A 27,238-nucleotide genomic window follows, 5' to 3' on the forward strand; every position below is an offset into this window, starting at 1 on the left:
TAGGGGGATAGTCTACAACTCTACAAAGTGCTGTTTACACCCAGAGCATACACACAAGACATAGGCCTATGTATATCAGCAATGGCATACAAAGCAAAGCTATTAATCATATTAAAGCTGATAAGCTGTGAGATAAAATTCTCTGTACACATTAGTGCCATTGTTTCTCAAAGTGACTTTTAGTATTATCCATGTGCCTTGATAAAGTCATTACAATTCATGTATCAGCCTGTGATCTGTGGCCTATTTTACATGCAGTATCAAATGGCATATTAGGTCACCAGACAGATCAAACCATAACATCACGTTATGCTGTATTTCAGTGGAACATATTTCTTCTCAGAATGAGAGATTTCTGCACAGAATGAATGAATTCTGTGCAGTGCACTCCATATTGCCACTATAAATAGGGTGATATTTCCCACAGTGATTGGATGTAGAGTTAAAGCGGCACAATGTACATTTTGAATGAATCAAATAACTTTACTTACTTATGCCTGACCAGGTTATAGGCCGTCGACAAGGGATCTCCAGAGTTGTCGGTCACTGGGGTTCTTTTCTATCTGCGACCATGAAAATATTTGTCTTTAGTCTGTATTGCTGAACCCATGCGTCACCTGGAACTAACTACTGTGGCTTTAAACAGACAAAGTGCTCGACTTAAACCTCTCTTTCTTGTAGCAAAACCATAAGAGCAACTAAAATTAATTTGACAGCCGAAGTTCTAGTGCTGCACGATTCTTGCTCAAATTTAGAAATGAGGTCGCAGGTGTTTTTTATTAATCGTGCAGCGCCAAAGTAGGCCACATCTTTCAATCATTTATAATCTATATTGACAGTTGACCTGAGATTATTTCTGAATATTGGGTCACACTGATCATTAACCAGACACTACTGATGTCTGGAGGGCAATGTTAAATCAGACACATTTGTTCCTCTTGGAGTCTCATTTACAAAAGAACTCAGTCTCATATTGAATGCTGTATTAAACATCAGTTTCAGGCCTTTAACGAAAGAAAGACCACACAGTGCTACTTTAGGATATATTTAAATTGCTATAAAATATTTCACCAGCAGAGGGCAAACATAAACATAAAATTTCATGTGAATGTCCCAATATAGTAATAAATAACCACATTCATTTATAGACTAGAAATGTATAAATCTCATGCAAAAAAGAGGCATGTCATCACGCTAACAAATACCCGACACTGGAGTCCAACTATGAGGCTAGAACGGTGAATAGCAGCTTTAGTGAACAAACAGAAGATATGAAATAGCAAAATATCTAGATACGAGTGTAACTTTTCCCCATGGTTCTCCAGCAGTAGTTTTAATACTCTCATTTCACATGCACTGCAATGCAGATTTTCAGATTCAGGGTTTTGGTTTGAAGTCATTCATAGTATTGGTAGAGAGAAGACCGGTTGCCATGACGACAACTACTACAGTAAAAAGTCCATATATGACCCTTTAGGTGACATAGAGGGTATGCGCATGCATAAAGTGAGTGGCAAAGTGAGTTTAATGTCCGTCCATTTAACGTTGTTTAATGCAATCAGATAGGGCTTTTCTGTTTGGATGTATGGACTGTCAAGGCCAGAAAGTTGTTTTTTGCCACCGAGTAGGCCTTCCTGCATAACTTCTAATACTAGCCATGTCTTGTATGGAGAGTATAGGTTGCTGCCTTCAGGAAGGAGATATGGTGTTCCAGCGTACAATAAGGTCAGACTGAAGAGGTCTTTTGTCCATCAATCAACTCTGAGGCTTAATCAGGAATTTGGCCAGAACTAGACTGAGCTGTGGACATTGCCCTCTGCCCTTATGTTTTCTATGTATGTAACTGTATTTTATTTCTATTTTTTGTCCTGTGTTATGTCAAATGTGTATACCGGTATGTGTTGCATACAAGGCGAAATGACAATAAAGTACTATATCATATATCACATCATATCAACTTCTGGGTATGATGTCACACGCATACCCTTATTAACAGAACCACTGCCCTAAACAGTGTTGTTGTTAGTAGTGCCTAGGAATAACCACATATTAAAGCACCCAGGAGGAAGTGGACAAAGAAAGGGTGGGATCAAACCGATCCAACAAAAGGGGGGTTCCCAGATTTCCCAGGGGTCGATACTTGGTTTTCCCACTACACCAAGGTTACCTCATGTTGGCCCCAGAACACAGACACTAGGGTTCATGTGGTGAAGCTCCAAAATAGATCATCAGTAATGACAACAATAGTTCTTCTAAATCTATAAGGTAGAACTGAGAAAGGGAGACAATCCTGCCTGTTCAATTATTTCAAGTCATTCAAGGAAAAGGAAAAGCTTTGCATTCTGTGCTGGTGAATTAACACTAATGTTAGTCATATCTGAGTTTGAGATCAAAATGTACAAAGACTATGTTGATTTAAAACCCAGAGCCACCAGCGATGGCTGCAAGGGTCTGTGTGGCCACAGAGCGCAGGCCAAATGTGGGTACTGAGAGGGGTGTGAGCAGGAACAGCTGGTGCTGTAGTGTCTGCAAACTGTAGCATTTACACTCCTCTGTGACTAGGTAGCACTGCAGCGGCTGGTGGGAGAAGCCATTGGCAAACTCTTCGTGTAGAGCATTGCCTTTCTGAGCCTTCTCTTCAGGGGAAACACACAGGGTCTCATCCTGGCCAAAGTAGCGTGCAGTGGCGAAGGCAAAGAACAGCCTCAGAAGTTCCCAGCAGCGGGCTTTGGAGGGCAAAGGCGATTCACTGGATGGAGGAGGGTTAGCAGAGGCCTGTACACAGGAGACAGAGCGGCGCGTTTCACGGTTGATGACAATGAGTGCCAGGACGTCGGGGCGGAGGGATACAGAGCCTGGCAAGCAGCGCTCCCCGACAGCCAGGCAACTTCTCAGTGTCTCCACCAGAGGAGACCAGAAATGGCCAACCAGCTCCCTCTCTGCCCTGTGCAGTGAGGGAGTGGGGCCGCACAGCACGCACACATCGACACCCAGAAGCAGCTGGAAGCGGAGCAGGCGGTGGGCCACGGTGGGGCTGCCATGGGGAAGGAACACAGGGTAGTCACAAGAGGCAGACCCAGACATGGAGAGCGACCGCAGCAGGGCAGATAGTAGCACCACTTCCTGTGGTGCCAGGAGCCACCACTTCTCTGTGGCAGTGGCAATGCGCCCGTGGACCATGAGGCATCCAAACTCACTGTCTGCGGCCTGCGTGAAGCTCTCCAGAGCCTCCTGCAGCAGGGCGGGGTTAGGGGGCAGCAGGCAGTCGGCACAGTGCGTCAGACTCCCCATGATGCCCTCCTGCCTCCCTTCCAATAGCTGATCGATGAGGCCAAAGCAGGAACGGAGGTCCCTCTTCAGCCGCTCCACATTCCTGATGTTCACCAGCTCATCCTGGCCCAGAACCAGCACCATGCAGCTCCACACGTTCTCCAACAGCCGACGCAAATGGAGATCCTCCTCCTCTTGACTGTCACGTCCCCTGCCTCCTCCACGTTGCTGTCCCTTCACAGCAATAAGTATCACACTATCATGGAACACTCTCCACACAACTTTACCTCCATGGTCAGTCTCACAGCTGGACAATAGCACGCCCTGCCCACCTCCAAACATATGAACGCCATTCAGGGAACCAATGACAGAGAAGGGAAGCTGTTTAGAGGCTCCTCGGGTAAAAAGTGGAACCCCGCTGTTGGCTGTGAGACAGAGAAGCTGCACTGATCCATCTTGCAGCATTATCCGCCTGGCAGTGGAGAGTGGACGTGAAACGGTTGCTAACGTTAGATTATCTGCTTCGGACGTGGCGGGATACTAACACCTAGCCAATTACGTTAGCTGAATGGTACTATTAAGTGCGTTGTTTTCGAGCATCTTTTCCTTACGTACCAGACGTCAACAGATGAGACATGTCATTGGCTACATCCGTAAATTTCTGTTGGAAATTGCACAACTTCTCTGTCCACCCACGCTGCTGCACAGACATTCAGTTAATCGTGGTACTTTTTGCAGCAACTTGGCTCATTCATTTTAAGCTAAAGCAAATTATATTTTTTTCTCCGCGAAAGGATACAATACCAGTTTCCACAGCAACAGAACTCATCCCCATTCGAGGTTTGCATTGTTTTTCTTCCGGTTGCTTAAATCTCGCGAGATCCAATCACATGTCCACCACACAACTCATCAGAGCTCTACACCCCCCCCCCCCCCCTCTAACTCATGTGACATTTTTGTGTACACTGCAAGTTACAGCCAATCGAGTTAATCTCTAATTGCCAGGGGTGGAAGTGAATAATACTAGTGTAAATAAAGGACAAGACAATATTATAATTTCACTTTTTTCCCTCTCAATATTACTTTTCATATCTTTTACGCTAGATTTAAAACTGTTTACATTGCCTTTGTGTATGAAATGTGCTCAGTCCCTAATAAACGTCCCTCGCCAAGAATATCCTTAATGTAGTTTCTTAACTTAATTTTATTCTAGTAGATGATTTGTGTTCACTTCAAAAGTACAAAAGTTCTATGTAGGCCTGCTACTAGGTCAAGATTAAGTAAGTGATTAAATCACTGTGAAAGGCTATGGTATTTTTCGACAACCAACCATTTTCAATATGAAAACGCACAAATCAGACCATCACTGCACCGATTCAGTTAAATGCTTTCAAAATGTGGTGGCCATCTTGTCTGGAGGGCATAGCTTGAGGGTGGGAAAAAGGTTCAAAGCAAAATAAATATCCTCCTGATTTTCACACTCATAAACATCATACTTGTAGACTACTACTCATAATGTATTAGTCTAGTCTTATAATTATTTACAAAAGTACAACAAAATAAAAACTAATCAAAGTACCTGGAAAAAAGCTACTCAACTACTTTCCTACAGTACATGCAATTTTATTTTCCACCCCTGGAAAAACACATTGAAACAAATTGAAAATGAGAGAATAACAGGTGTGTGACATGGTAGATTTCAAAATAGTTATACAGTGCATTAATTAAACAAATCCATGTGGAATTTAAGACAAACAATAAATGTAAGTCCTTTTAAGCTCTGGTAAATAAAAAACACAATTCCATACTAGATTTACTACATACACTAGACTATAACTCAAATCACCTTTTTACCCTTTATATCAAAATATAAATGCACTTTTAACTATATGGACATACCGGTAGGCTATCTATTTTCCTGGTACATTGCTTCCCATCAAAAGGTGTATGCTGCATCGCAAAGTGATGATAAATTAAATGTCCACATTTTGACATGGTCTCAATTAATAGTAACTAAATTACTTTACTGCACAACTGCTATATTAAAACTGACATCACACAATTATAAACAAAAAATGTCACGTCATGTTGTCACATGATTAACAAATGGCAAAATACTATTAAAAAAGTATAAAATACAGAGTGCAAAATACAATTGCTCAACTCTGAGTTTTTTTTTTGATCCCATTGGTGATAAAACAACAAACAAAACTTTTGAGTAGTAAAGAATGTATTTTAATCATTAAATACAAAAAGTCAAGAACAGTGATGACTAAAATAGAACCATATAGAAAAGGCACAATAATTTACTTGAAAATCACCACTGTGCCATGAAAAATAAAACTTGTCTCCTTTCCGCTAATGTGGCTGAAAATAGATGGCATCTTCTGACATGTTCTACACTCCAGAGATTCTGTGGCAGTATAATGGCTTCTCATGAGGAGCAGTGTTGAGGTCAATTTTCCCTGTAGCATCAAAATGAAGGCCTGCAGGACAAGTAAATAAAGACATGTCATTTACTGTATCAGAAATAAGATGGATGTAGTTTCAAATGAGATAAAAAAGCAATAGCTGTAACTAGAAACCTCCTATATCGCATCACTGCTGTAGTGTAAGCAAACATTTGAAGTCCATAGACTTTGGGCTGCCTGCTATGTTTGTTAAAAGTGCTCTAAACAAACATTAAAAGTCCATAGACTTGGCTGCCGTATGAAAAAGCCAGATGTTGGATGGGCTAGCACACCTCAAAAACATGATCAGTCATGTGAAGGCAGTGACAATGTGTTAGTAATTGATTTGTGTACTGCCATTTCAATTAACCTTTTAACTGATTGTTGCCATTTACAAGCCCCTAAAAGAAAAGCTATATGCAATATAAACAATGAGCTATATAAACATTGATGACATTATTTGACAATAAAAAGTGAGGGGTGCTCTTATCATCATACATCATCACATTTCATTCATGCAAGTATGGAAATGCGATTTCTTTCACAAAGGAGGACGAAAAGTGGATCGAGCAAAACAGCAAATCATAACAATTTACTCATTGGGCGATCTAAAGGTCAGAGGTCTTCTCACGGCCCTCTAACTACCATATTGCCACATTTTGTGAAGAACGATAGCACAGAACTGCCAAAACTGCTAAAATGGTGGAATTTTAACGGAAACAATGCAGGGTCTATGCCCTTTGGGCTTGAAGTTGACCCCTAATAAAACAGTTGAAAATGGGGAAAGTATATACAGTTGGAGGGGGTACAGCATTGCGTAAACAGAGCTATGTCACATTGCAACATGTTATACAGAGTATAAAGCATTTTGAAACAAATAGCGCCAATCTTTTGCAGTCATTTTGGGACAAATAGCAATAGCAGCATTTTTCATCCTTGTATACAAAAAAAAGCCTCAAATTTAAAAATGTGTGTAAAAGTAGCAGCTCTGTTTACAGGTACAGTAGGTCTACTCGATACAGGTCCTTAGGGTGGTTGTATTCCATTGGCTAATCTTTTATCTCAGCAGTTCACAAATCTTGCTGCTGTGTTCGCACATTATTGTATTTCTCCCAATATGGGAGTTGTCGGTCACAGTTTCAAACTCACTTTGGGTGTGTGTAATCTGTGGGAAGTTATGCGTCTTTGATATCTTGGTATAGTGAGCAGATGGCTAGAAAGTGTAGCTCTGTTTCCACCACATTGTGTGTACAGTGGGAGCACAGTTTGTCTTCCCTTGGAACAAGCGAGGTCTGTCTGTTGCGGCCTCTCTCTATTGTAAGGCTGTGTTCACTGAGTCTCTACCTAGTCAAGGCTTTTTTCAAGGACATTTTGGGTCGTTTACTGTGCTCAAGCATTCTAGCACTAAAAAGTGAATATACATATATTATCTTTTTAGTGCTAGATACTATTGTATTCCACTTTGCTTTGGTTTTGGGTTGTGTCTTTCCAGTATGCTGCCAGGTAGCTTTCTTTTTGTTTCTGGTTAATCTGGTTACGGTTTTCCGCCTGGTTGTGCATTCTTTTTGTTTTCTTATAATCTGGTTAAGTCCAATGGGTTTGCGGTCTGGTTGTGCTTGCGTTTGTGCACAGATTCCCTGGACCAGCTGTAGGTTCTCTCTATGGTCGAGGGCTATGTTATAACGTATGAGTAGACACACTCATACGTTATAACATAGGTTGCTTTCTTTTAGGTGGTTATAAAATGTAAGCACTCTCTTCGTTCTTTCGATGAGTGACTAATCTTGGTATCTTGGTATTGTCCCAATTCTGCCAATCTCACCCACATACTTCTACTTCTTAACAGCTTTGTGTCTATTACAAATCCTTCAAAAAGAGTAGAGTTACGTACAATTTGCTTATACTGTATGTGGTTAGAAGAGGTTAAACTAATCAGTACTACTCACCAATGAATGCTGTCAGTGGGTTTCATAAGAAGGAGCAGACCTTCTGCGGCCTGAAAGGATTGGTGCTGGACGAAACACCCGTGAGAAGGGGATCCTGGAGGGCATTCTGCATGCAGAACTGTTGAAGATCTGCAGCTGCCTGGGAGACCTGGGTACACAATCGAGACCACATAAAAAAAAACTCAAGTCCAGGCCAGGGAAGTTTCACATTAAAAATTATCATTTGTAGTAAATCTATAACGTCATAGATCACAGACACTTGCCATTTTCTACCACAATGATATCAATATTGGGACTGTACAAACACAAACAGACAGAACCTTAGGAAGAGAGGCCACCTAAATGTTGTAGGCACCTCAATGTTAAATTATATATTATTTATTTATGTCAATAATGGTCTGTAATGTACATACTTGAACATTTAGACATTCAAAGCTACAAAACCTGTTACTAGCCAGCCATTATGGGCATAAACAATTTAAAGGGTAAATCTAGGTCTAATAATATACCGTGCATGTTCAAAGAACGTATTTAAATATTTGGAAATCAAGCCACATTTTTACTTCCGAGGTATCCACAATGTTTATGTGCCTACTGCCTCTTCCTGCATTCGTTTCAAGATACTTTTTTTTTGCTTAATTCTTTTTTTCTGTCGCTACAATGCTGAGCAATCAAAACCAAGTAATTTTACTCAATGGTGTAGGCGTCGTTTGATGCAATGTAACAAAAATCTTGCATCTATTCTTGACCAGGGTCCAGAAAGAGGTACCAATTTTTTCTTGGCCATAATAAAAGGGTGGGTGGGACAATGCACGGTTTTGGCTTTCATTCAAAGAACTGCACCGTGTTGTTTGAACTAATACGTAATCGTATTAGTTCAAAACTATTACAATTGTATACATTAAATTGTAAAGACACTTTAGAGCTTCATAATACGTGGTTTTGTAAAGCGCTCCACGCCCTGCTCTGTATTTTCACGTTAGCCCTAGTCAGCTAACACGGTTAGCTCATCAGCTTGATGGAGCGGGTTTGGGTTTTCGCCAAACATATTTTAAGAAAAAATGATAAAAAAAATTTACCTTCACTCTGTTTATGTTCGCCTCAAAGCGGAGCTGCTGCACAATTTTCTTCATGGCAACCAGATTTGAAGAGCTCGACATTTTCACCGCTATCGTCAGAAAATGTATTCCTGTGCTGTGACCTGAACAGTGGGATGGATGCGGAGACAAAAGCAAAGATGACGACGTCCGGATTCCGGTTCTTAATTCCGGTTCATTCTTTATATTTTGTCGCTGCAATCTCGCTTTTACTCCACTAGGGGGCAACAAAAGTATGAAAACAGGCCAGGGTCATTCCTATTCGGTGCAGTGTCCCCATGACATAATACAGTATATCTTGTGTAAAATAAGCATCCCTTTGATTGGAGAATGCCATTTCCATCATGTTTATCAGTCAACTAATCAAATCAAAACACAATTTATTTGAATTATAGTTCTATTGCTTCTCACCAAATGGTAAATGTATTTTTAAAGCTTAAATCAATTTTGTCCTTTACTGGCAGACAATCTTTCTAGCCACCGTTTAATTAGCTTTTTAAGCAAGGTTTTAGGTTGCATTACTGATGTGGTAGTCTCGCATTGCCAAAACTGTTGCCTCTTGAAATTTTCAAATGCGTTGAGATTGTGGAATAGTTCTGGCTGTGCAAGACTACTGATGTGGTAAAGCATTACTATAACTGTAGGCCTAGAGGAAATGTATACATTTACAGAATTGAAAATATGGTTCATAGATTTTTACTGTGTTCACAATGTGCTACCATATTCATTACACGAGTATAATGGCCAAATTGGCCATCTTTAGCATAGATAGAATGTCCCCCGGTTAGTGTAAAAAAAAAAGGAAATATTGAAATAATGCCCTCAGAGAAAAAAATATAAGTTGAAAAAGTTACTAGGCCAAAATGGCCCTGAAAGTAGGAATGACGCACCATTGCCGCCAACAAATAGACAAAAGTTAAAAATAAGATATTTATTGCACAGAGACACAAGTGTAGGTAAAACATAAGCTTATACAATAAAAAAGTAGAAACTTTAAACAAACACTGGAGTGTTTAAAAATTACCACAAAAGCTTTATCTAAATATATTAAACACCTAAACATCAAACATTTTTCAATGGATCATGTCAAAATGACAATAGCCGCAAACTTTAGATTGCATTTTAATATGTTGAATCTAGTTGCAGCACCAACCACCAACGGAAAGCTTGAATTATACTCTCATCTGCAAAATTTGTTTCGTAAATATCCACCGTAGACACGTTGGGTTTTCGTTTTCAATAACGCAACTTCCTGTCGCATCATGAGCAAATTCTAAGGTGGCAGAGGCCCGTTGAGTGACTTCCAATGAGCGCTTACAAACGCCAACAGCCCGACACTTATCACCTGCACGGAATTTGACAGAAAGTAGCTCATAACATGTCTAGGTGGATTTTTACGAAACAAAAAACATCTGCAAAGGTGTACGGCTGCAAATAATGTTGAGTTTAACGCCGTTTAATACAATCAGATGGGACTCTTCCGTTTGAATGTATGGGCCATCAATGGTTGGTGTTGCAACTCTACATTAAACATCCGGAGTTCCTTGCGGCTAGAATTACCCATGACTGTCGATAAAACAAACACGATAATTCTGCTATAATAAAGTTGGTGGCATCCTGAGGTAGTATCAAACATTCAACCAGGGATTGTCATCTAAATAAGGGTCCATAGCAAAGGCACTTGATTGTCTGTTCTTTTGTTGGACGAATACAAAGTCTGTGCTTCGATTTCAGCAAGTATCTGCATCGCCAAAAACACTGGGCTCCTGGCAGCTCTCTCGTCGTGTGGAATTCTTGGCGGATCTATAAGTATAAGATAGCCTGAATGAAGATTAAGCCGTGATAGCCTGAAAGATTAAGCCATGACAGTAGTCCTATAATTTGAATTACGAGGGGAAAATAATAATAAAAAGTGTACCTTCTGTCTGGTATGAGTTTAAGTGTGCGGTAAAGATCGTTTGTGGAAGGAACGCTACCAGGCCCACCACAACTTCTGGGAGTACAGAGCATGTATGTTGAAGTGGGAGACCCCCTCATCTCCGGTTCACTTCCTGTAATGAAAGTGAAACCCAGGCATAAAATGTATACAGAATCAAATACTGCTCGTTTATGGGCTCTAAATGGTTTAGCTCCGGAATACATGTTGGAGTTAGAATGTAATCTGCAGCTCCACTTTTGTCACCTCGAGTTTACTGAAATGCACTATTAATTTATTTTTATAGCAAAAAAAACTAGAGTGCAGATTATACAGTACATACACAGTAAATGATACGTTCCATTTTATGCGACATGTTTTTGTGGTTCCCATTTGTGTTGTAATGCATATCATTGCCTTGGACTGCAGGTGTCAGTTTATGGGGATCCCTTTTAATAGTCAAACAAACTACTTACTGATCGATAAGGCACTTTGAGAAGAGAAAGAATGCTTGCGGTCCGCAAATGGAGTCAAAGTCAAAAACTGGTTCCTAAGCCAGGAGGCCCGGTCCTCTTCGAAGGTCTTTTTCTGTGAAACACAAGGATGAAAGTAAAGTCATGTTGGTACAGCAGGTACAGGTAAGTTCGCACCCATATTCACATGGTATTTTGGCCTTAATTCATACACATTTTGCCCTTACGACCATAGACTGACAAAGCGTTCCCCGGGTCTAACATGAACGTAAAATGAAGCCCGTCAGTCCTTGCAATGGAAGTCGCCATCTTTCTAGATTTTGTAGTTTAGGTCCAGCTGGCCATTGGCTGGCCCAGACAACGAGGCGGGACTTCCCCCCCCTTCTTCTCCGTTGGTTTTTATTTTGACTTGAGTGGGAGGGGAATCCCTATCATAGACTGTAACGGTAGCCACGCCCCTCATTACATACACAACTTTATGGTCATTTTTTAAATTAATGGGACCATAATTTCCCAAAAAGAATATTATGACATTAGAAATGAGACTTTAAACTAGTGACTGGAAGAAGAAAGTATTCATGACCATGTTTATTAAGGTAATACAGTCTAGGTGAAGTTGGGCCCAAATACATGGACTTCTATGGGGATATGGGTTTTTCTGGGTCCAATGACAGCGCCACAACAGGCCATTATATGAACTTTCATTTCCTTAGTGGCTTCACAAAATATCTGTCTGACTGCCCCCCTGCTTACGACACGGTTTGAATATGTTAAAATGTAGTTACATTGCCAGATTTAAGATAATCTCTTGACATTTGATTCCACATGGACCAATAGTAATAAATCAGAGATATACAAAACTTAAATACATCACGACACAGGCGGATCGCAGCATCAGTGAAGCTCTGCCTCTCCTTTTCAAAGTTCCTCTTCTCCCCATCAAAGAGATGCCACTCCTCCTTGAGTCGCTCCTTCTCTTCCAGTGTATAGCCACCATGGAGAATAGCTGCGGTCTCATCATCGATTGACGAGTTGAGCTGCTGCTGCTCAGACAGACAAAATACACAAGCATACTTTTTTTAAAGGAATATGTAAAAAAAAAAAAAAGAAAGTCTCCAAAATAGCCACATAAAGAGACTTTGTGTACTGTATATGTTCCCAACTCAATCGTAGCAGTATTCTACTTTATAGGTTAAAGCAGGGGTTCTCAAAGTTTTTGGCTGGGACCCCCGGAAATGCTTTGGCAATGTCTCACAACATGCTGTGGGCTTGTACATCTCCCCCCCTTAGAAATCATGCCAAATGTCCCTGGGACCCAAGCATTTCAAATGTGGGAATTTGACATGAAAATGTCAGCGAAACCCTGCAGGGCCTAACCTGGAGAAGCTGCTGCTGGGTGTGAATAAAGTCTTTGCACTGCTGCACCTCCATCCTCATTCTCTCCATCTCCTGCTCATGGATCTCTCTGGGCACCACTTCTGTACCCGGCTGCTGCTGAGTCTGAACTAGAGATACTAAGGAAAATATACAAAAGGTTAACCAACAGCCCCAGGGGTGGGATGGGTCCAGTTTGGGTTAAGCGTCTTGCCCAGGGGCACCTCAGCACATTGCTGGTGTCGGTAATGAAATCTAGGACATTCTACTTCGCAGGCAGGCCCTCTACCAATTCAGCTCCCAGTTGTCAAAAAAAAAAAAAACACATTTATTGTGACATTTTTAAGTTAGACAATATGACTTTAAAGCCATTGAACCTGTCAAAAAGGATGCGATAGCACTGCAGTACCTTGGGTGTCCAATCTCTCCATGTGGTTCTTCAGTCTTCTCCACTGCTGTCGGATGCTGTTTGTGAGCTGCTCCCTAGCAAGTTCACAGGATTGGTCCAGGGTCTCTCTGCTGGAGTCACCTGCCTCTTCCTCCCTGTCTAAACCCACCTGAGAGCACCAGCAGACAAGGGGAGTCATGTTCAATGCCCTATTATGTACACAGTAAGGAGGCTCAAAGTTATTTGAACTCGACAGTTGCCTCGAAAGTTTTAAAACGCAGTCAAATGGGGGTGCGCACGCTTTTCCGACAGACCGAAGATCCGAAGCGGGGGGACATGCGATGCGAAAAAGCAATGGTCCGACATGCGCTGCTCCCGTGCTTGCGGTTAGGGTTAGGTTTGGATTGAGGTTTCGGATCAATAGTATGTCGGAACTAAAGCCTGCACCCGTCAAATGTATGACATTCAAATTTTTACACTAAGAGGATTTGATTACTACAAATGTGCAAATCAAATAAATGCATCAATTGTAAAAAAAATAATAAATTAACAGTTTCCTCCCTACAATCAAAATTAAGGTGCAGTGCTACCCAGGGGCAGGACAAAAGGCATATGGAATGCTTACGTGGTAAGTCTATCCATTTGAACTTTCAAAGACTGAAACGTTGACACTTTTATAGTATATTAGTGCCCATATTTCACTGAAACACAACAGATTAGTGCCGACAGCACAGCAATTCCTGTATCGCTTCAAAAATAAGACATTAAGAAACCTGTTCAAGACTGTCATCAGCATGAGCTCCAGTGGAGCAGGGCCTCCGTGGACCTAAGATGGACATCATCTCCCTTTTCATCTGCTGGAGGACTTTCTTCAGCTCAGAATTCTCCAGCATTAGAGGCATCTGCCGTGCCTCGTGGTCACTCAGCAGGGTTTTGAACATCTGGGCCTCGTGACTGGAGAAAGGAATTCAAAAACAAACTGATCAATGCCATGTATTCATTAAAAAGAAGAAAATAGACAAACTCCTGGCAGAAAATGTCTCTTGATACTGTAATGCAACCTCCACTGATAATGCAAAAGAAAGCAAAGGTATGAAAGCTTGAATTCTCAAAAGGAATATGCATTGATCAAATTCATTACATTTCAAAACACGTACACCAATGAACTGTTCCAAGGCCTTCAGTGGCATTTGTTTTAATTCCATTTTGAAGAATGTCGACCATGAAACCATAGCCATTACCGTTTAAAAATATAATAATTTAGAGTGGCCAATCATTTACCCCTTTTTCATGCCAATTGATTCCTGCCCACACTACAGTCATATCCTACCGACTCACCTGCCAGTGAGGAGACCGCAACCTTCCCTCCTCCCGAACATGGGCAATTGACGACGCCCGTCGACAAAGCCAGATGCACAACTACTGTGGCTTATTTAACCACTTACCGTCTTAAACCTATATACTTTGCCGACGGGTGGTACTCTATTGCAACCTTGTTATACTGAAGTACCACCTCAGAAAATATTTGGCTCTCAAAGTACCACCATAATAACTGATTAACACTCCTGTTAAAATACAGGAGCGTATACCTGCCGTTTTTGTTCCATTCCTAAGCCAAAAAAGTCTAATCACCAACTACCACAACTAATAACATTTCTATGTGATTAATCCATTCTCAAATCTTCCATTTACGGCTAGGTGTGCCGTCATGCTCATTTCAGCACAGCAACACTGGTGTTCATGTAGTTAGCCAACATTGTGACACAAGTACCTTGGTCCTGCTTTTGGTGTCTTCCACTGGCTTCTTTTGCCATCCGACCGTCCCAAGTAGTTCAACAAACTCATAGCTGTTAGGGACAGTAAGAAGGCCTAAATTAATTCCACTACACATTTCTGAAGAGAAGACAAAAAGGTGGGTACAATGTATATCCCCAAATTAAAAAACAAACATGCATTTACCCAGTTTCTTATCTTTTCTGTCAATCAGTAACTGGCTTAGACTTTCTTTAAGTTTTGTGCATTCCCTCTCTTTCCTCTTGGCATCATGAGCGTACTGCGACGCACGGCTAGCTATGATATTCTGGAGTTTTTGGACCTGTGCAGAACGCAAACAAACAGTCAGGTTGACCGTCGGCAGAATAAAGATACATACAATACAAAAAATAAACTTCACCTCATCCTTCTCAGTTTTAAGGCAGCTCTGCAACGTCTTCAATTTGAGTTGTAATTGCCTCTTTGACTCACAGAGACCTGCCGTCTCCCTTTTGGACAGTTCCAACTGATCCTGGGAGGGGAATGTACAAAGCCCTATTATGAGCCTAACATCAAACAAGCAACAAGGGCTTTTGACCGAGTAGTAATACTGACAGGACATTCAAAGACAATGTTTATGGGAATTGGGAAGTACAGCACATGGGGGGGGGGAGAAAAAAAGATGCAAGTGCACACGTTTTGAAATAGTAGTAATAGCCTGACTTACTTTGAGTCTGGAGTTGCTTGTCTGCAGTTGTTCTAGTGCGCTGGCCATTTTAAGATTCTCATTTTCCAGTGTTTCCAGTGGTTGCTGGCTGTGTCTATGTACCTGTAGCAGCTGGTAAATGGCATTCAGAGCTGGCACGGTGTTCAGGCTGGCTACTTCTGCCGAGCTAGCCTCATTCAGTGTGGAGGAGACACCCAACACAACCATCTCCTGTGAAATACAGGACAGGAATGGGGTCAGTGCCTTGATGTTAGCAAAGCATACCCTTTAATAAATGGAGCAAAATGCTTATAAAGAAAATCGAAATAGACCCACACAAACCATAGACACTGGTACAATATGAAACCTACTTATATTGTGGACACGTGCTATAAATGTCTTACCCGATTGATGTATGCGATGCACTGAGGTACATTCTCCTCTGTACAGAAGGCACTTACAATATTGTAGGAGCTTCTGGACAGAGACAGTGAAGAGTACATTGATGCAAGATTGTTCTGTTTGGAGGGAGACATTGTCACTTGTGATATGCTGGAAATCTCATGGTTTCCTAAACAGAGAAAGAAAGACGTACAAGTTCATCGATGACAAGGTTCCTCACAACCTCATTATTCCTCTGCAGGTTTGAACTAGGCTGCAGCTCTGAAACGAGAACACAAATATAGGCCAAGTCCCATGGCAAGTCCCACAAAAATATCACATAGGTCCTTCTATTCTTGCACTACTCAAGATGCATACACATCACTGGCATGTGTGCTTACCGAAAGCCTGCTGTATTTGTGGAGGCGGGTCTCCCATTTCAATGGGTTAAACTGGTGAGGTAATTAATTGTGTGAGATGGTTGGGCAGATTAGCATTCAAGCAGCAGATCACACTGATCATCACAGAATCCTGTCAGAAAAGAGACCTGAAATAGAGCAGCAAGCCATGACAGAGACCAGTCACCATCTGACCGGATTACATGCAAATTGTGTGCCAAATTCAATAGTACTGTATGTATAAGAGTTATTAAATTGAGTTTGGATGAGAGTTAGCAGCACAGCAAAACTAATACACTATTGCAAGGGGAAAAAATAAAACAGGAGACAGGATTACACAAAGCACAGCATTTGGAAAGGCTTTAGAATATATTGTTATGGTCTTTAAAACAGTCTGGGGAAACTAGATGAACCAGATTACACACCCACAAGACTAGCCATTGCCAAGTACTTTCATGTCTCGGAAGATATTCAAAGTGCAGTTCAACATTCGTTATATTAACACGCCATTGTAATGTAAAATGGCTTTTACAAACATGTGTGAGTGGACTTTTTGCCTGACAGAAAAACGTCTCCCCCCCCCCCCCTCCTCCTCCTTCTCCTCCCCATGTTCTTCCCCAGCTATCGTGCTGCTGCTGTAAACATTGAGACTGTCGGTGTGACACACGCTCCGAGAAGAATGCACATATTTGTAGTTTAAAGGTCAATGTCGGCGTTGTTCGTGTTCGGTCAGCGTGTGTCGTCTTCGTCTTCATACAGCTACGTAGCGTGATAGCAAGTTAATCCTACATGACGTGCACGGTGACACGGCCGTCCAATGTAGCAGACGTTGCTAAACCTAAACGGCGATTTTAATGGGATCACTCATTTAGCTCGAACAGCAGGTTATACACAACGCTTTATGAGTATGTCTCGCACAAGTTTAGTCGTGCTATAGTATAGTTCCCACTTGGTTTAAATGTCACATGCAAAATATTTACCTGGCTTGTTCACCTTCAAGTCCAAGACGGCCCACGGAGAATTGCGGTATCCCAGGCAGACAAACGTACGTAGCACTGCTGACACTCACTGACTGAATGTGTGTGTGTTTTGAAGTGAGAGTGAGACAGTTGATATTATAATCTTGTGCTGGCTGGCTTCAAACCAAACCTCAACGTCATTGGAGACCGCGTTGTCAAGCAACCAGTATCTGGCCCGTGCATTGGACGTGAACCTGCGCTCAGCTGTATGATATCATTGATTATGTAAATGAGAAGCGTCCAGGTGACTAGACTGAAGCTGTGCAGAGTACCACTCAGATAGTGGGCGGGGTATATGTGGGCTGCCAGGGCTGGATCCATCCATTATCCATATACTTTATATTTTATTTATTTTCATGAACAGATTTGACAAATTCATGGTCGTGCCAATCTGGCTCCAGGCTCTCATCAACTTTGATGCATTCATTCATCAAACCAGACAGTGCTGAGAAATTGAAGCTTATCTGACCTCAATATTATAATTTATTATGAATACTTATTTACACATAATACAATTAAAAACCTTCACGGATACATTTTCTCCCAAATGATTGATATAGGCATACATACCTGTATTATAGAATCACACACAATACATTACTTGATTGACTTATTCAAGCTTATTATGTCAACTTGGAGTTTGAGCCCCCAGAATAGATGTGAGACCAGAAATCCTGACTTTCATTTGCTTGTTCATCCAAACAAACAGCATGGAGAGGAACAGCAATACGCAGGGTCTTCATCAGTCTGGTATCTCCCAGACTCAGGCTGGTCCCTGCACTCTGCTATAAAGGCCTGGAGTTGGGACACTGGCACCTTGTCTTGCTGGTGTTGCTAGAAAACAAAGTGTAATGTGATGTAATTACCTGTGATATTTCATTGAATACACAATAGGAATATTGTATCAGACAATGGAGCTCAATGATTGCAATACAATGATTGTCATCGATATCAAAGTCTGCTATGTTGTACCGATATGATGATGCATTAATAATAATCAACAGGTGTTGATGGAATGGAAAGACAAAATGAAAGCAATGTAAAATGTTACATGTTTTCTACATTTAAGTTGAAGTACCGGTAAGTATCATTCAGTGAATAAACAGTGTAGTCAGTGTTTAGTTATAAATCAGTGTTTGTTTTGTAGACGCCTTATTGTATTTGAAACAATTCATTTTATTCTGCCATTTTTCACAGTTTTGGCAGTTCTGTGTTGTCGCTTTCCACAAAATTCGGCAATATGGTAGAGGGTCATGGGAAGCTCACAGTGATTTGTCCTTTAGATCTCCCAATTAATGAATTATAGATGATCTACTATCCACTCCTGACAAGCTCAGTGCAGGCCTTGTGGGGACTGGGTTCGATCCCCAGCCGGGACCTACCCAGTGCCTCCCTGCTTGGCACTCAGTCCCTGCGACATACTAGCGTCATGTCCAGGGGGTGTACTTGTACATCAAGCTGCCTCACGCTACATGGCTTGCCAAGGCTTTCTCCTGACGTCAAAAAAGCGACGTCAAAGGTTTTCGTAGCCTGGTTAACCACTCCCCTTGATATCACATTTGTATGGAGTCTGGACCCTGCTAATGCATACAGTACAGCATTTAACCCCTTCAGCCAATCAGCGTAACAAAAAAAGTGACATAATCTCCACTCTCCAACCAGCAATTTAAAGCGCTCATATTGCGTATAGCTCATTCGAGAGGTGAGACACTGTGAGATTAGAAAGCACTATCATTAGAAGACAGACAGCATCCACAAGAGAACAACTGTATTGACGAGGAACTTATTTTCTTTTAACCCCATTTTATCGCTGCTTGCAGCTGTATTTTGATATTGATATCATATCAGTATCAGTTGATACTGTGATACACAGGGATCTGCCAACGTGACCATGAAAATGATCAGCTATCGGCATACAGTAAATCTCAATATAATGCATCCATAATGCACAAACACAAATATGCATTGTCGGGTGGAAAACTCATTATTTCCAAAACCGTTACTTTTCCGGAAATTAAATTTAAAACTATTTAGAAAACCCACAGGCAATTTTTTTAAAAATAGCAAAAGTCTTCCTTTTTTGCTACTTTTGCATGACACTGTTGTGCGACAAAGTAGGGCATTAATGTACGATGAAACATAAAAAGTTGTAATATAGAGATAGAGACTTCTGCCCAACAGCAAAACATTATTGCAGGTATCCCTCTGTAAATGTGTGTATTACAGAGAAAGCACTACTCTATTGCATGCAAAAGTCAAAGAGCATTGAACATTTTGAACGTAATACTACGATGCATGCTGTGCTGGCTATGTAAACTGGAAGCTAACCTTGATGGTCTCATAGGTGTCTGTTATGACAGCGATGAAGAGGCTGAGCACCATGTAGATGAAGAGGGAGATGAAGGAGTACAGGTAGAGTCTGCTGAACAGCCACACCATGTAGCCCTTCTCCCTGAGCTTCTGGAAGGTGGAGAACATGTCGTCCCCGTTGATGAGCGAGAACAGGCACTCTGTCACCTTATCCAATGTTCGGAACTGAAATGGTGATGATGATTTTATGACTTAAAGGTAGGGTACGTGATATAGTTTGGTTAAAACAAAAAGATTTATCAGCTTCATAGTATTCCTGTCCCATTTTTGTCGACTTATTTCTTTGTGTATAAATCACATCCAATTTAATTTGTTTAATCTGTATCCTGTGCAAATTCTCTCTCCTGATTGGATAAAATAGGTATCCTGATCTGAAAATACATTTTCTGCTTTAAAGAGGTGGAGAGACAGGGAGTCTCCTGTTACTGAACAAACATTCTATATCAATGATTCAGAATATAGAGCTATTTTAACACATTTTAAAACATTTTAACAAAAATGTCTACCTACCTTTACATCCAAAATAGAAATAAACACATAGAATACAATCATGATCAGCATAATACCTTTTCATGGTAAGGCCCAAGTACAATCCAGCCACAAAAACAGTATCCCAAATAGATCATGGCGGCACAGCAACAGAATCGGAACACATTTGGGAGTGCTGCCCTTAGAGTTAGGATTAAGATCTAATGAAGAAACAGAACAAGCAAATAGTAAATGTAGTCCCTTTGGGACTGTCATGCACACGCGCACCAACGAACTGACAGAGAATGTTTCATATTCCCCCCTCCACTTTTGTGGTGAGGGGGGGGGGGGGGGGGGGGGGAGATTATAAAAGCATTTTAATAATTTTAACAGCCCAATGTATTATTTTGCAAAGGGTAGTTTAGTAGAGTTTCTTACATTGTATTTCTTGAAAAAACCAAGATAACGCATTACCCCGACCCAGACGAGCATTGTAGCTGTCCCCAGCAAAATACTGCAAACATCATAGTTTGTCAGATACTGTAAAAGAGAGAAAAGGTCAGTCGTGTGAAATCAAAAAATATAATTTATACTACAATATTATTATTATCTCTCAACAACCTATGAATAATGTTAAATAATCTCTGAACACTAACCACGGCCAGTTAACAAAACTGATTCTATTTAATCCCCCTTACAGTGTGAATGATGCTTGATAAATAATAAATATGCGTCAAAAGCTTTAGTGATAAGCTGATGATAAAAATGATGAACATCAAACCTTTGTTTGTATTCCTATCTTGAGCGCAGACCCAGCGATGGTCAGAGTATCACTCACAATGATGAGCATGTACCACCCGTTCACAAACTCCATCCGATCGGACCACGATACAATTTTGTTGTAGTACACATGGAAGAATACATTATACTCCTGAGAGAAATACAAATAAAGAGCATGACAGCACACCAATATCAAAAGTATTTCCCTCCAAATACTGATTACCATCATACATTAAGTCAAACGTCTGTCAATAACCAGAATTCTTTCTGTGCTACAGGGGAGGGGGCAGTGGAAGAAAGAACGAAGATAGAAGACACATCCCTTCGGTTAAGCAGCATCTGGAATTTAACCACTAATGTTAATCATTCATAATCATCCAATTATTTGTTTCATTACTTACAAACTGTAGTTGGATTCCATTGATGATAGAGCGTGTGCACAGGATGAAAGAAGTGAAGCATGCGAGGATGACCAGAGAATCAAACAGTAAAAGAAGGTAATCATTCTTCCCAGCTAGAGGGGATAAACACACATTTAAGGAAGGAAGTTGCATTAATGCTGCTTTTTTTTTAAAGAAAAGGGAAGAAAAGAAGCTGAAAAACACTGTTTAATAGTAGGATTGGTCTGATCATGATGCAATAAAAACTTTTAACACAAAACATCTGAGATTGCTTGAGCAATTCTTTAAATTTGAAAAATTGGGAATCCTCAGTGTATAAATAAATAAAAGACAGTTTAAACGCTTTTGTTTTGGATTTTTTTAAATAGATAAATACAAATATAAATAATGATACCTACATGTTCCAGCCACATTCCAGTCTCTGCATTCAAAAATTTGAACATCATTTTCCAGGTGAATTTTGATCCTTCCACTATGCGCGTGATTGTCAAACACGATCTGTACAAAAATAAGGAAACATTCCATGAATCAGTTCTGGATACATGGAAACATTAACCACACGTAAAACAGGCCATGCAAGAAGATGATCATTATACACCCGCCCCCAAAAACAACAACAAACAAACAAAACGAAAAGAAAAAAAATGCTTTTTTTAACCCATTAAAACCGGGAAAGCATCTGTTTAATTTGAGATTTAAGACATATATTTTATTGGCAATTCAAAGAAGATATGAAAGCTCATACTATACTACAACCGCTATGAGCTTGTAGCTATTTGCAAATCTTATATAGGATATATATATATCAAAGCAAACATTTTTAACTCAAATCACGTCACCTACCATGATATGGAAGTCATAACAGTCAGGTAACTCATGGTGGCGCACCGTCTGCAGATTGATAGCTTTCAGTGTGACGTTGATGCTCACTGATAGCAGCCTAGACAGACACACAAACATTTAGCAGGCATTGCTCTCTCAACAGAGGAAGAAACCACCAGTATTTGTAATCACCTTTTGAAATCCAGAGAGAAGTTCAGGTTACGTGCCAAACTGTCACTGTCAAAGGGTTTCATAGGGTATATGGAATTGCAGACTGAAAAAGAGGAAAATAGCAAAAACGGTTTAGGGTGATCAATTTACATTTATGCCTGGGTAGAAGGTATTACTTTGCCAGAAGTTTCCTCTTTCTGTGTACTAGTCACAAGTAAATCCACAGTGTGGTTATTTTCCATTTGCACTATGAATCAGTAATCTTCAGCATTGCAGATCTAACACTAGATCATCAAACACATAATAAAAAAACTGTTGGACCTGGCCATTTAAGGTAAACAGCCCATATAATTATTTATGTATAGAAAAGCAGCATCTCTTTTGGATAGGCTACAATTTGCTGCATTTGCATTTGGAATGGTAAATGTAGTTCAGACAGATAACAGATAATTTATCTGACTTGGATATTGGATTTAACCAATATTTATTATAGAATCAGAATACGTGTGCATATAATATATTATCTTGGCATTCGGCTCTGCTGCAGTTTTCTCCCTGCTCGGCACAATTAAACACCATCATTAAACATAACATAGAGCAGGGAGATAGATATACAGTAACAACCCCCCATGGGGAACAGAAATAACAGCCCACCGGTGGTGCTGGGGTGGCGGTGGGAGCAAACTATCACATAACAACCAGAAACCATATGCAGAATGAAGGCAGGAAAAGAAGCATGCAGTCTAGGTGAGCTTAAATACACCGCCCAATTGGTCAGCTGACTGCCACATCAGCGTATGACGTGTGGGTCTTACAAACATTGTATACAGTACACCCACATAGTAATGCAGCATATTCACCCCTCAAATACATTTATGTCCCTTGAGCATAGAATGAACCCGCTCGAGTATATCTGACTGAGCTAACTCTGCAAGCTACGTTACACGTATCATTAGTGCCAAGTAAGATAAGCGGGAGATATGTGTCTCTGTAAATGAACTCAAGTAAAAATCCTGTTAATGTAAAATAATTTGTTGTGTTGTGTCTTATATGCTTCTGTAGCTACCTTTCTCAATTTTCGGATCAATGTCAAATGTCTCATTTCCAGGATCAATGCTGCCATTCCTGTAGAATTCTTGGCAGAGAGACAGAGGGGTGTAAACTCCGTCAACGCTCTCATATGCATGATTCCCCACTGTCAGGTTTTGGAGGTTGATGTACTAAAACGTTTTGGAGAGAATAGTAAATGACAAGAACTGACATAAAACCATTGTTGTCCAGTTATAGTATAGGAATGGGTCAGGGTAATGCCAATATTTGATTGTTGAACAGGAAAGACATTATATTGATAATAATTCTAAATGACCCAAGCCGCACCTTATCAATGATGTAGTCGATGTGATCATAGACGTCTGTTTGTGTGTACACTGCATAATGACCGACCCTTTGGTCCTTGTACCCTTTGAGAAATAGATGCCTGAATGTCATCAGGTTTTCCTCTTTGAATGTGACCATCATCTCATTGCTAAGGCCAAATGAAACTAACTGAAGGAAACAGAAATAAAACAGAGAAAATGCACAAAATGCATGCATAGATTGTGTCATTCTGTAAATTTGCTTGAGATCGGAAGACGTTAGGCTACTGTATCTCACCTGAATTGTGATGATTGCTATTTTCAAAATTTGTAACATCAGCTTCCATGGCTTGCGACCCCTGGCTTTGTATTTCTCACAGGGGTTCATGAAGAAGTACTTGAGTCTCCTCCTGAAATCTTCCACTACTTTAGACTCAGGGCTCTGCTTAGCACCATTCCACCTGCAGTGGCCATTCAAAGGTCTCTCTTCTGACCTCGAAGCCACAAGGGACTCAATCTCTTCCATTTCTCTTCAAAGTATGATGGGAGGGGTTACATTGAGGTTCAATACTTCATCAAAGTCCATCAGTCAATAGAATGCAATAGACACATTAGAATGATTAGAGAGAAAACAGTATTCAGAATATATACTGCTGCACTAATCTGCATTGTACATGATGCATGTGACAATGACCACCTTGAACCTAAGCCATTACCCACATTATCATTATGTATTTAGTTAAAGGTATATTCATGGCAACACACAAAGCTGGCTGTATTTATTCAGAACCTCGCACATACGCTACTTACAGTACCAGCATACTTGATGAAGATACGATAGATATTACTTGTGTCAACTAAGCCATTATTAAAAGAATGCATATTGTCATGAGGATATTTATTCATGTTTACCTCAACATTTTTACCATACCATTTTAGTACAATATACATCAAATGCGTTCGGTTTTTCAGGAGACAAGGGAAGAGTTCAGCCATACCAAACATTCTGATGTTTATCAAACTGGTTTTTCTGCATATACAGCAGCTATAGCCTACCTGCTCCCATCTCTATGCTGTCCTTAGTGTGCAACACATTGTGAAATTAAATTGTGGTTAATTGTAGCCAGAAGTGTCTTCAATAATGTAATATTTTAAGTGATCCAGTTACATATCATTGCTACCGGGAGGATACCGGTAACTAAATTCTTTAGGTTTTTGATTTATTTTGGCATAAAACAGTGATATTGAACACCCTTTACGTCTGCGTGTTGTTTCGAAAATATTGAACCAATGGAAACTTTGGAAAGTAGTAAAAAGTGCTTTGGACAAAACCTCCTAACTCCATTGGACCCTAAAAATGTCTGCTAAAGCAACTAACTCCACCACCTCTCTCCCTCTCATGGAAATAATTGACAATATATAAAGTTACAACTCCAACTTTGGTGAGGCTGTATTGCTTTGTTTTAAAAATGAGGTTTTCTTAACTTCTTGAAATTTTTATATTTTTCATTTCCTGAAAAATGTATATTTTTCATTTCCTGAAAAATGAACATTTTGGAGTTTCCTCCAGACAGCAGAGATATACAAGTTACATAATACAAGTATGCAACATGATCTTAGAAGATTTGTTTTGGTAAATTAAGTAAAAATATTTAGGCTACTGTCTCAAAAAGTCCAACATTACTTTTCAACAAGGCAAAAAACAATGCTACAAATCACTGCAGTAGACAACACATGAACTAATTAAAGTGTAATTGAAAAAAATAAATTAATTACCTGTCCAAGAATACCTTGCTCTTGCTGGGGAGCAACTAGTGTAATGCTTGAGCCTTGGTACTGCGCTGTAGCTCCTGAACTTCACGAGTCAGTCGCAACAGCAGACTTCACCACAATGTCTGTCATTCCTGTGCGTCATTTTAAGCTTTTCCAGTTTTTCCATAACATAAATAGAATTCCCACTTGCAGTAGCTCTCTACATGCAAACACATGAGATCTATGAATGTTTTTTTTTTGTGGTTCCAATGCCATTTTGCATTGTGCTCAAATGAGTATTACAAAAAAATGTCTTTCTTTGTCTCTAGTTCAGATACAATTAGCATGTATTTTGAATAGGAAAAGAGGAAACTCATCCTTTTATACAAATTGTGTTTATGCCAACTTGACATGAGGATACCATAAAACCAGTTTGAGAAAATACAAAATAAAAATGTCACTTTTTAGTTCATGATCATTTACTATAGGAACAATCTTACTAAGAAAGAAAACTAGCAACATTGTGATTCCAGAAGTCTGTAGTGATGAAGTGGAAACAAATTATTGACATGGGCCTACTGTACATGCTGTTAATCATTAAAAATGGAAAGCAGACAAAGCACCATATAGGTATCAGTTATCAGTATCAGAAGACACTATTGGAAAGTACAAGATTATTACAAGTTATTAAAGATCATCCCAGTGTTCACTACATATCTCAAACTGTATCAATCTGCCATGTTAATCAGAGAGACTCACAGGGCTGTATTTTGCGTGTCTTAAGTACCAGGTCTTATTCCCTAACTTGAGTAAACTAAAGACCTGGAGGCGTGATCAATGCTCTTTGGCCACTCAGAATAGCCAAATGGCATTGATCACGCCTCCAGGTCTTTAGTTTACTCAAGTTAGGGAATAAGACCTGGTACTTAAGACACGCAAAATACAGCCCATACTTTCCAAAGACATGAGCAGCAAATGTGACAGACAATGAGTCAGGACACCTACTAATTACACCTACACAAGAAAACATAACTTGATAGGGGGTAGCATAAAATATCATAGTCTACTCTATATCATTTCTTCAGAAAGATATGCATTATTGAACATTGAGAAAACATGAGCATGGGTCTAGGCTGCGAGAACATTTGAGTCTGGCATTTTAGTAAATAAGTGGCCATAATAAAGATAATGATAAACCATATCAAATTATATAACAAACAACATTTGGTCAAATAAAAAATCCTTTCATTTGACTTTCATTCTAAATGTCCTGCATTGAAGAGGTAAATGTTTATCCAAATGCATGGTAACATAATTAAAGACATGTTCCTTAGCCTGCTGCAGACAGACAGACAGAGCTAAATGTAAGATTCTCCAATCTCCACACTGCCTTCGGCCCACAGAGATAAAGAGAGGCTGTGTCCAAAATCACTTGCTCATTCACTACCTATATATGTATTTCTGTGGAGATCAGTGGTTCTAAAAAAATATATTTACCCCCAAATTTATATATATTTGGCCGTGGACCCCCACCTAAAAATAGCTCCATAAGAGAAGATATGTTAAGATTTGTCCAAATGTTTCAAAAACAGCAGCCGTCACTTTTCCTCTTTCTCCTCTGTAAATATAGCCATTTGTATTTGTTGATGACATATATTAATGTGGTAATATTCTCTGCTCTGTTGATGAATTGAATACATACATAGGACCACAATGGAAACAAGTACCCAGGACTTGTTTTTGTTATCCTTTTAGCCTAAATGTTTTACTGACCTTGACCTTTCTTTAATAATAAAGCATTCAATCAATCAAAGATAGATCATAATTGCGATGTGTCACATTGTGTTCTGAGCTTGTAGATCAGCCATTTTCGAATAGCCAAAAAATAAAGTGTGTGTTTAACACATTTTGAACCCCTTTTGGTGTTTTAAAGCATTATGTTATACTTTA

At 40.0% G+C, this 27,238-nt stretch overlaps 4 protein-coding genes and 1 long non-coding RNA gene across 9 annotated transcripts; 1 reads left to right on the forward strand and 4 right to left on the reverse strand.

Moving 5' to 3' along the window:
- Window positions 1–1,112: 1,112 nt before the first annotated feature.
- fuz (fuzzy planar cell polarity protein) lies at window positions 1,113–4,113 on the reverse strand. The gene has a single exon (XM_080778191.1). It carries the CDS (start codon window positions 3,733–3,735, stop codon window positions 2,416–2,418), a length of 1,320 nt encoding a protein of 439 aa, XP_080634317.1. The 5' UTR covers window positions 3,736–4,113; the 3' UTR covers window positions 1,113–2,415.
- A 1,369-nt stretch (window positions 4,114–5,482) lies between these two features.
- Window positions 5,483–8,887, reverse strand: gng5 (guanine nucleotide binding protein (G protein), gamma 5). The gene is made up of 3 exons (XM_080778211.1): window positions 8,746–8,887; window positions 7,667–7,814; window positions 5,483–5,756 (listed from the first exon to the last, which is right to left on the reverse strand). Exons 1-2 carry the CDS (start codon window positions 8,824–8,826, stop codon window positions 7,689–7,691), a joined length of 207 nt encoding a protein of 68 aa, XP_080634337.1. The 5' UTR covers window positions 8,827–8,887; the 3' UTR covers window positions 5,483–5,756; window positions 7,667–7,688.
- A 792-nt stretch (window positions 8,888–9,679) lies between these two features.
- ssx2ipa (synovial sarcoma, X breakpoint 2 interacting protein a) lies at window positions 9,680–17,350 on the reverse strand. Of its 2 annotated transcripts, none has more exons than XM_080778184.1 (13): window positions 17,131–17,350; window positions 15,776–15,942; window positions 15,393–15,602; window positions 15,087–15,197; window positions 14,873–15,008; window positions 14,685–14,760; window positions 13,687–13,867; window positions 12,935–13,082; window positions 12,529–12,665; window positions 12,021–12,194; window positions 11,155–11,266; window positions 10,682–10,814; window positions 9,680–10,566 (listed from the first exon to the last, which is right to left on the reverse strand). In XM_080778184.1, exons 2-13 carry the CDS (start codon window positions 15,905–15,907, stop codon window positions 10,494–10,496), a joined length of 1,623 nt encoding a protein of 540 aa, XP_080634310.1. In that variant the 5' UTR covers window positions 15,908–15,942; window positions 17,131–17,350; the 3' UTR covers window positions 9,680–10,493. The 2 variants fall into 2 exon arrangements, with proteins under 2 accessions (XP_080634310.1, XP_080634309.1); XM_080778183.1 differs by lacking the exon at window positions 17,131–17,350 and adding an exon at window positions 16,154–16,553.
- Window positions 16,809–21,355, forward strand: LOC308325651. 2 transcript variants are annotated; one of them, XR_013965053.1, is made up of 3 exons: window positions 16,809–17,195; window positions 19,514–19,737; window positions 21,066–21,355. It is a non-coding gene; the product is annotated as an uncharacterized lncRNA (long non-coding RNA). The 2 variants fall into 2 exon arrangements; XR_013965054.1 differs by having other exon boundaries at window positions 19,514–19,712.
- LOC308325629 (mucolipin-3-like) lies at window positions 17,461–26,300 on the reverse strand. 3 transcript variants are annotated; one of them, XM_080778187.1, is made up of 14 exons: window positions 26,253–26,300; window positions 25,313–26,110; window positions 23,835–24,066; window positions 23,559–23,726; window positions 23,248–23,401; window positions 22,203–22,284; window positions 22,032–22,128; window positions 21,587–21,686; window positions 21,189–21,301; window positions 20,789–20,938; window positions 20,446–20,547; window positions 20,106–20,228; window positions 19,498–19,704; window positions 17,461–18,003 (listed from the first exon to the last, which is right to left on the reverse strand). In XM_080778187.1, the coding sequence occupies exons 3-14, from the start codon at window positions 24,060–24,062 to the stop codon at window positions 17,863–17,865; spliced, it is 1,665 nt and encodes a 554-aa protein (XP_080634313.1). In that variant the 5' UTR covers window positions 24,063–24,066; window positions 25,313–26,110; window positions 26,253–26,300; the 3' UTR covers window positions 17,461–17,862. The 3 variants fall into 3 exon arrangements, with proteins under 3 accessions (XP_080634313.1, XP_080634314.1, XP_080634315.1); XM_080778188.1 differs by lacking the exon at window positions 26,253–26,300 and having other exon boundaries at window positions 23,835–24,064; window positions 25,313–26,134; XM_080778189.1 differs by lacking the exons at window positions 25,313–26,110; window positions 26,253–26,300 and having other exon boundaries at window positions 23,835–24,740.
- Between the last annotated feature and the right edge of the window lie 938 nt (window positions 26,301–27,238).

This window comes from Protomyctophum bolini (assembly GCF_963924005.1).
Source record: "Protomyctophum bolini genome assembly, chromosome: 12".
Classification (NCBI taxonomy): Eukaryota; Metazoa; Chordata; class Actinopteri; order Myctophiformes; family Myctophidae; genus Protomyctophum; species Protomyctophum bolini.

What these genes read in the sequence shown, in the direction of transcription:
- fuz (XM_080778191.1), bottom strand. Translation starts at nt 3,735, where the DNA reads ATGCTGCAAGATGGATCAGTGCAGCTTCTCTGTCTCACAGCCAACAGC.
- gng5 (XM_080778211.1), bottom strand. Translation starts at nt 8,826, where the DNA reads ATGTCGAGCTCTTCAAATCTGGTTGCCATGAAGAAAATTGTGCAGCAG. An exon ending in CGAACATAAACAGAGTGAAG is followed by an intron (nt 7,815 to 8,745) that starts GTAAATTTTTTT and finishes TTGTGTACCCAG; the next exon opens with GTCTCCCAGGCAGCTGCAGA.
- ssx2ipa (XM_080778183.1), bottom strand. Translation starts at nt 16,190, where the DNA reads ATGGGAGACCCGCCTCCACAAATACAGCAGGCTTTCG. An exon ending in ACACCAAAAGCAGGACCAAG is followed by an intron (nt 13,868 to 14,684) that starts GTACTTGTGTCA and finishes TCCTTTCTCCAG; the next exon opens with TCACGAGGCCCAGATGTTCA. An exon ending in CGATCCGCCTGTGTCGTGAT is followed by an intron (nt 11,267 to 12,020) that starts GTATTTAAGTTT and finishes TGTGTTTCACAG; the next exon opens with AAAAAGACCTTCGAAGAGGA.
- LOC308325629 (XM_080778187.1), bottom strand. Translation starts at nt 24,062, where the DNA reads ATGGAAGAGATTGAGTCCCTTGTGGCTTCGAGGTCAGAAGAGAGACCT. An exon ending in TCGACTACATCATTGATAAG is followed by an intron (nt 23,402 to 23,558) that starts GTGCGGCTTGGG and finishes AAAACGTTTTAG; the next exon opens with TACATCAACCTCCAAAACCT. An exon ending in ATGGAATCCAACTACAGTTT is followed by an intron (nt 20,939 to 21,188) that starts GTAAGTAATGAA and finishes TATTTCTCTCAG; the next exon opens with GAGTATAATGTATTCTTCCA.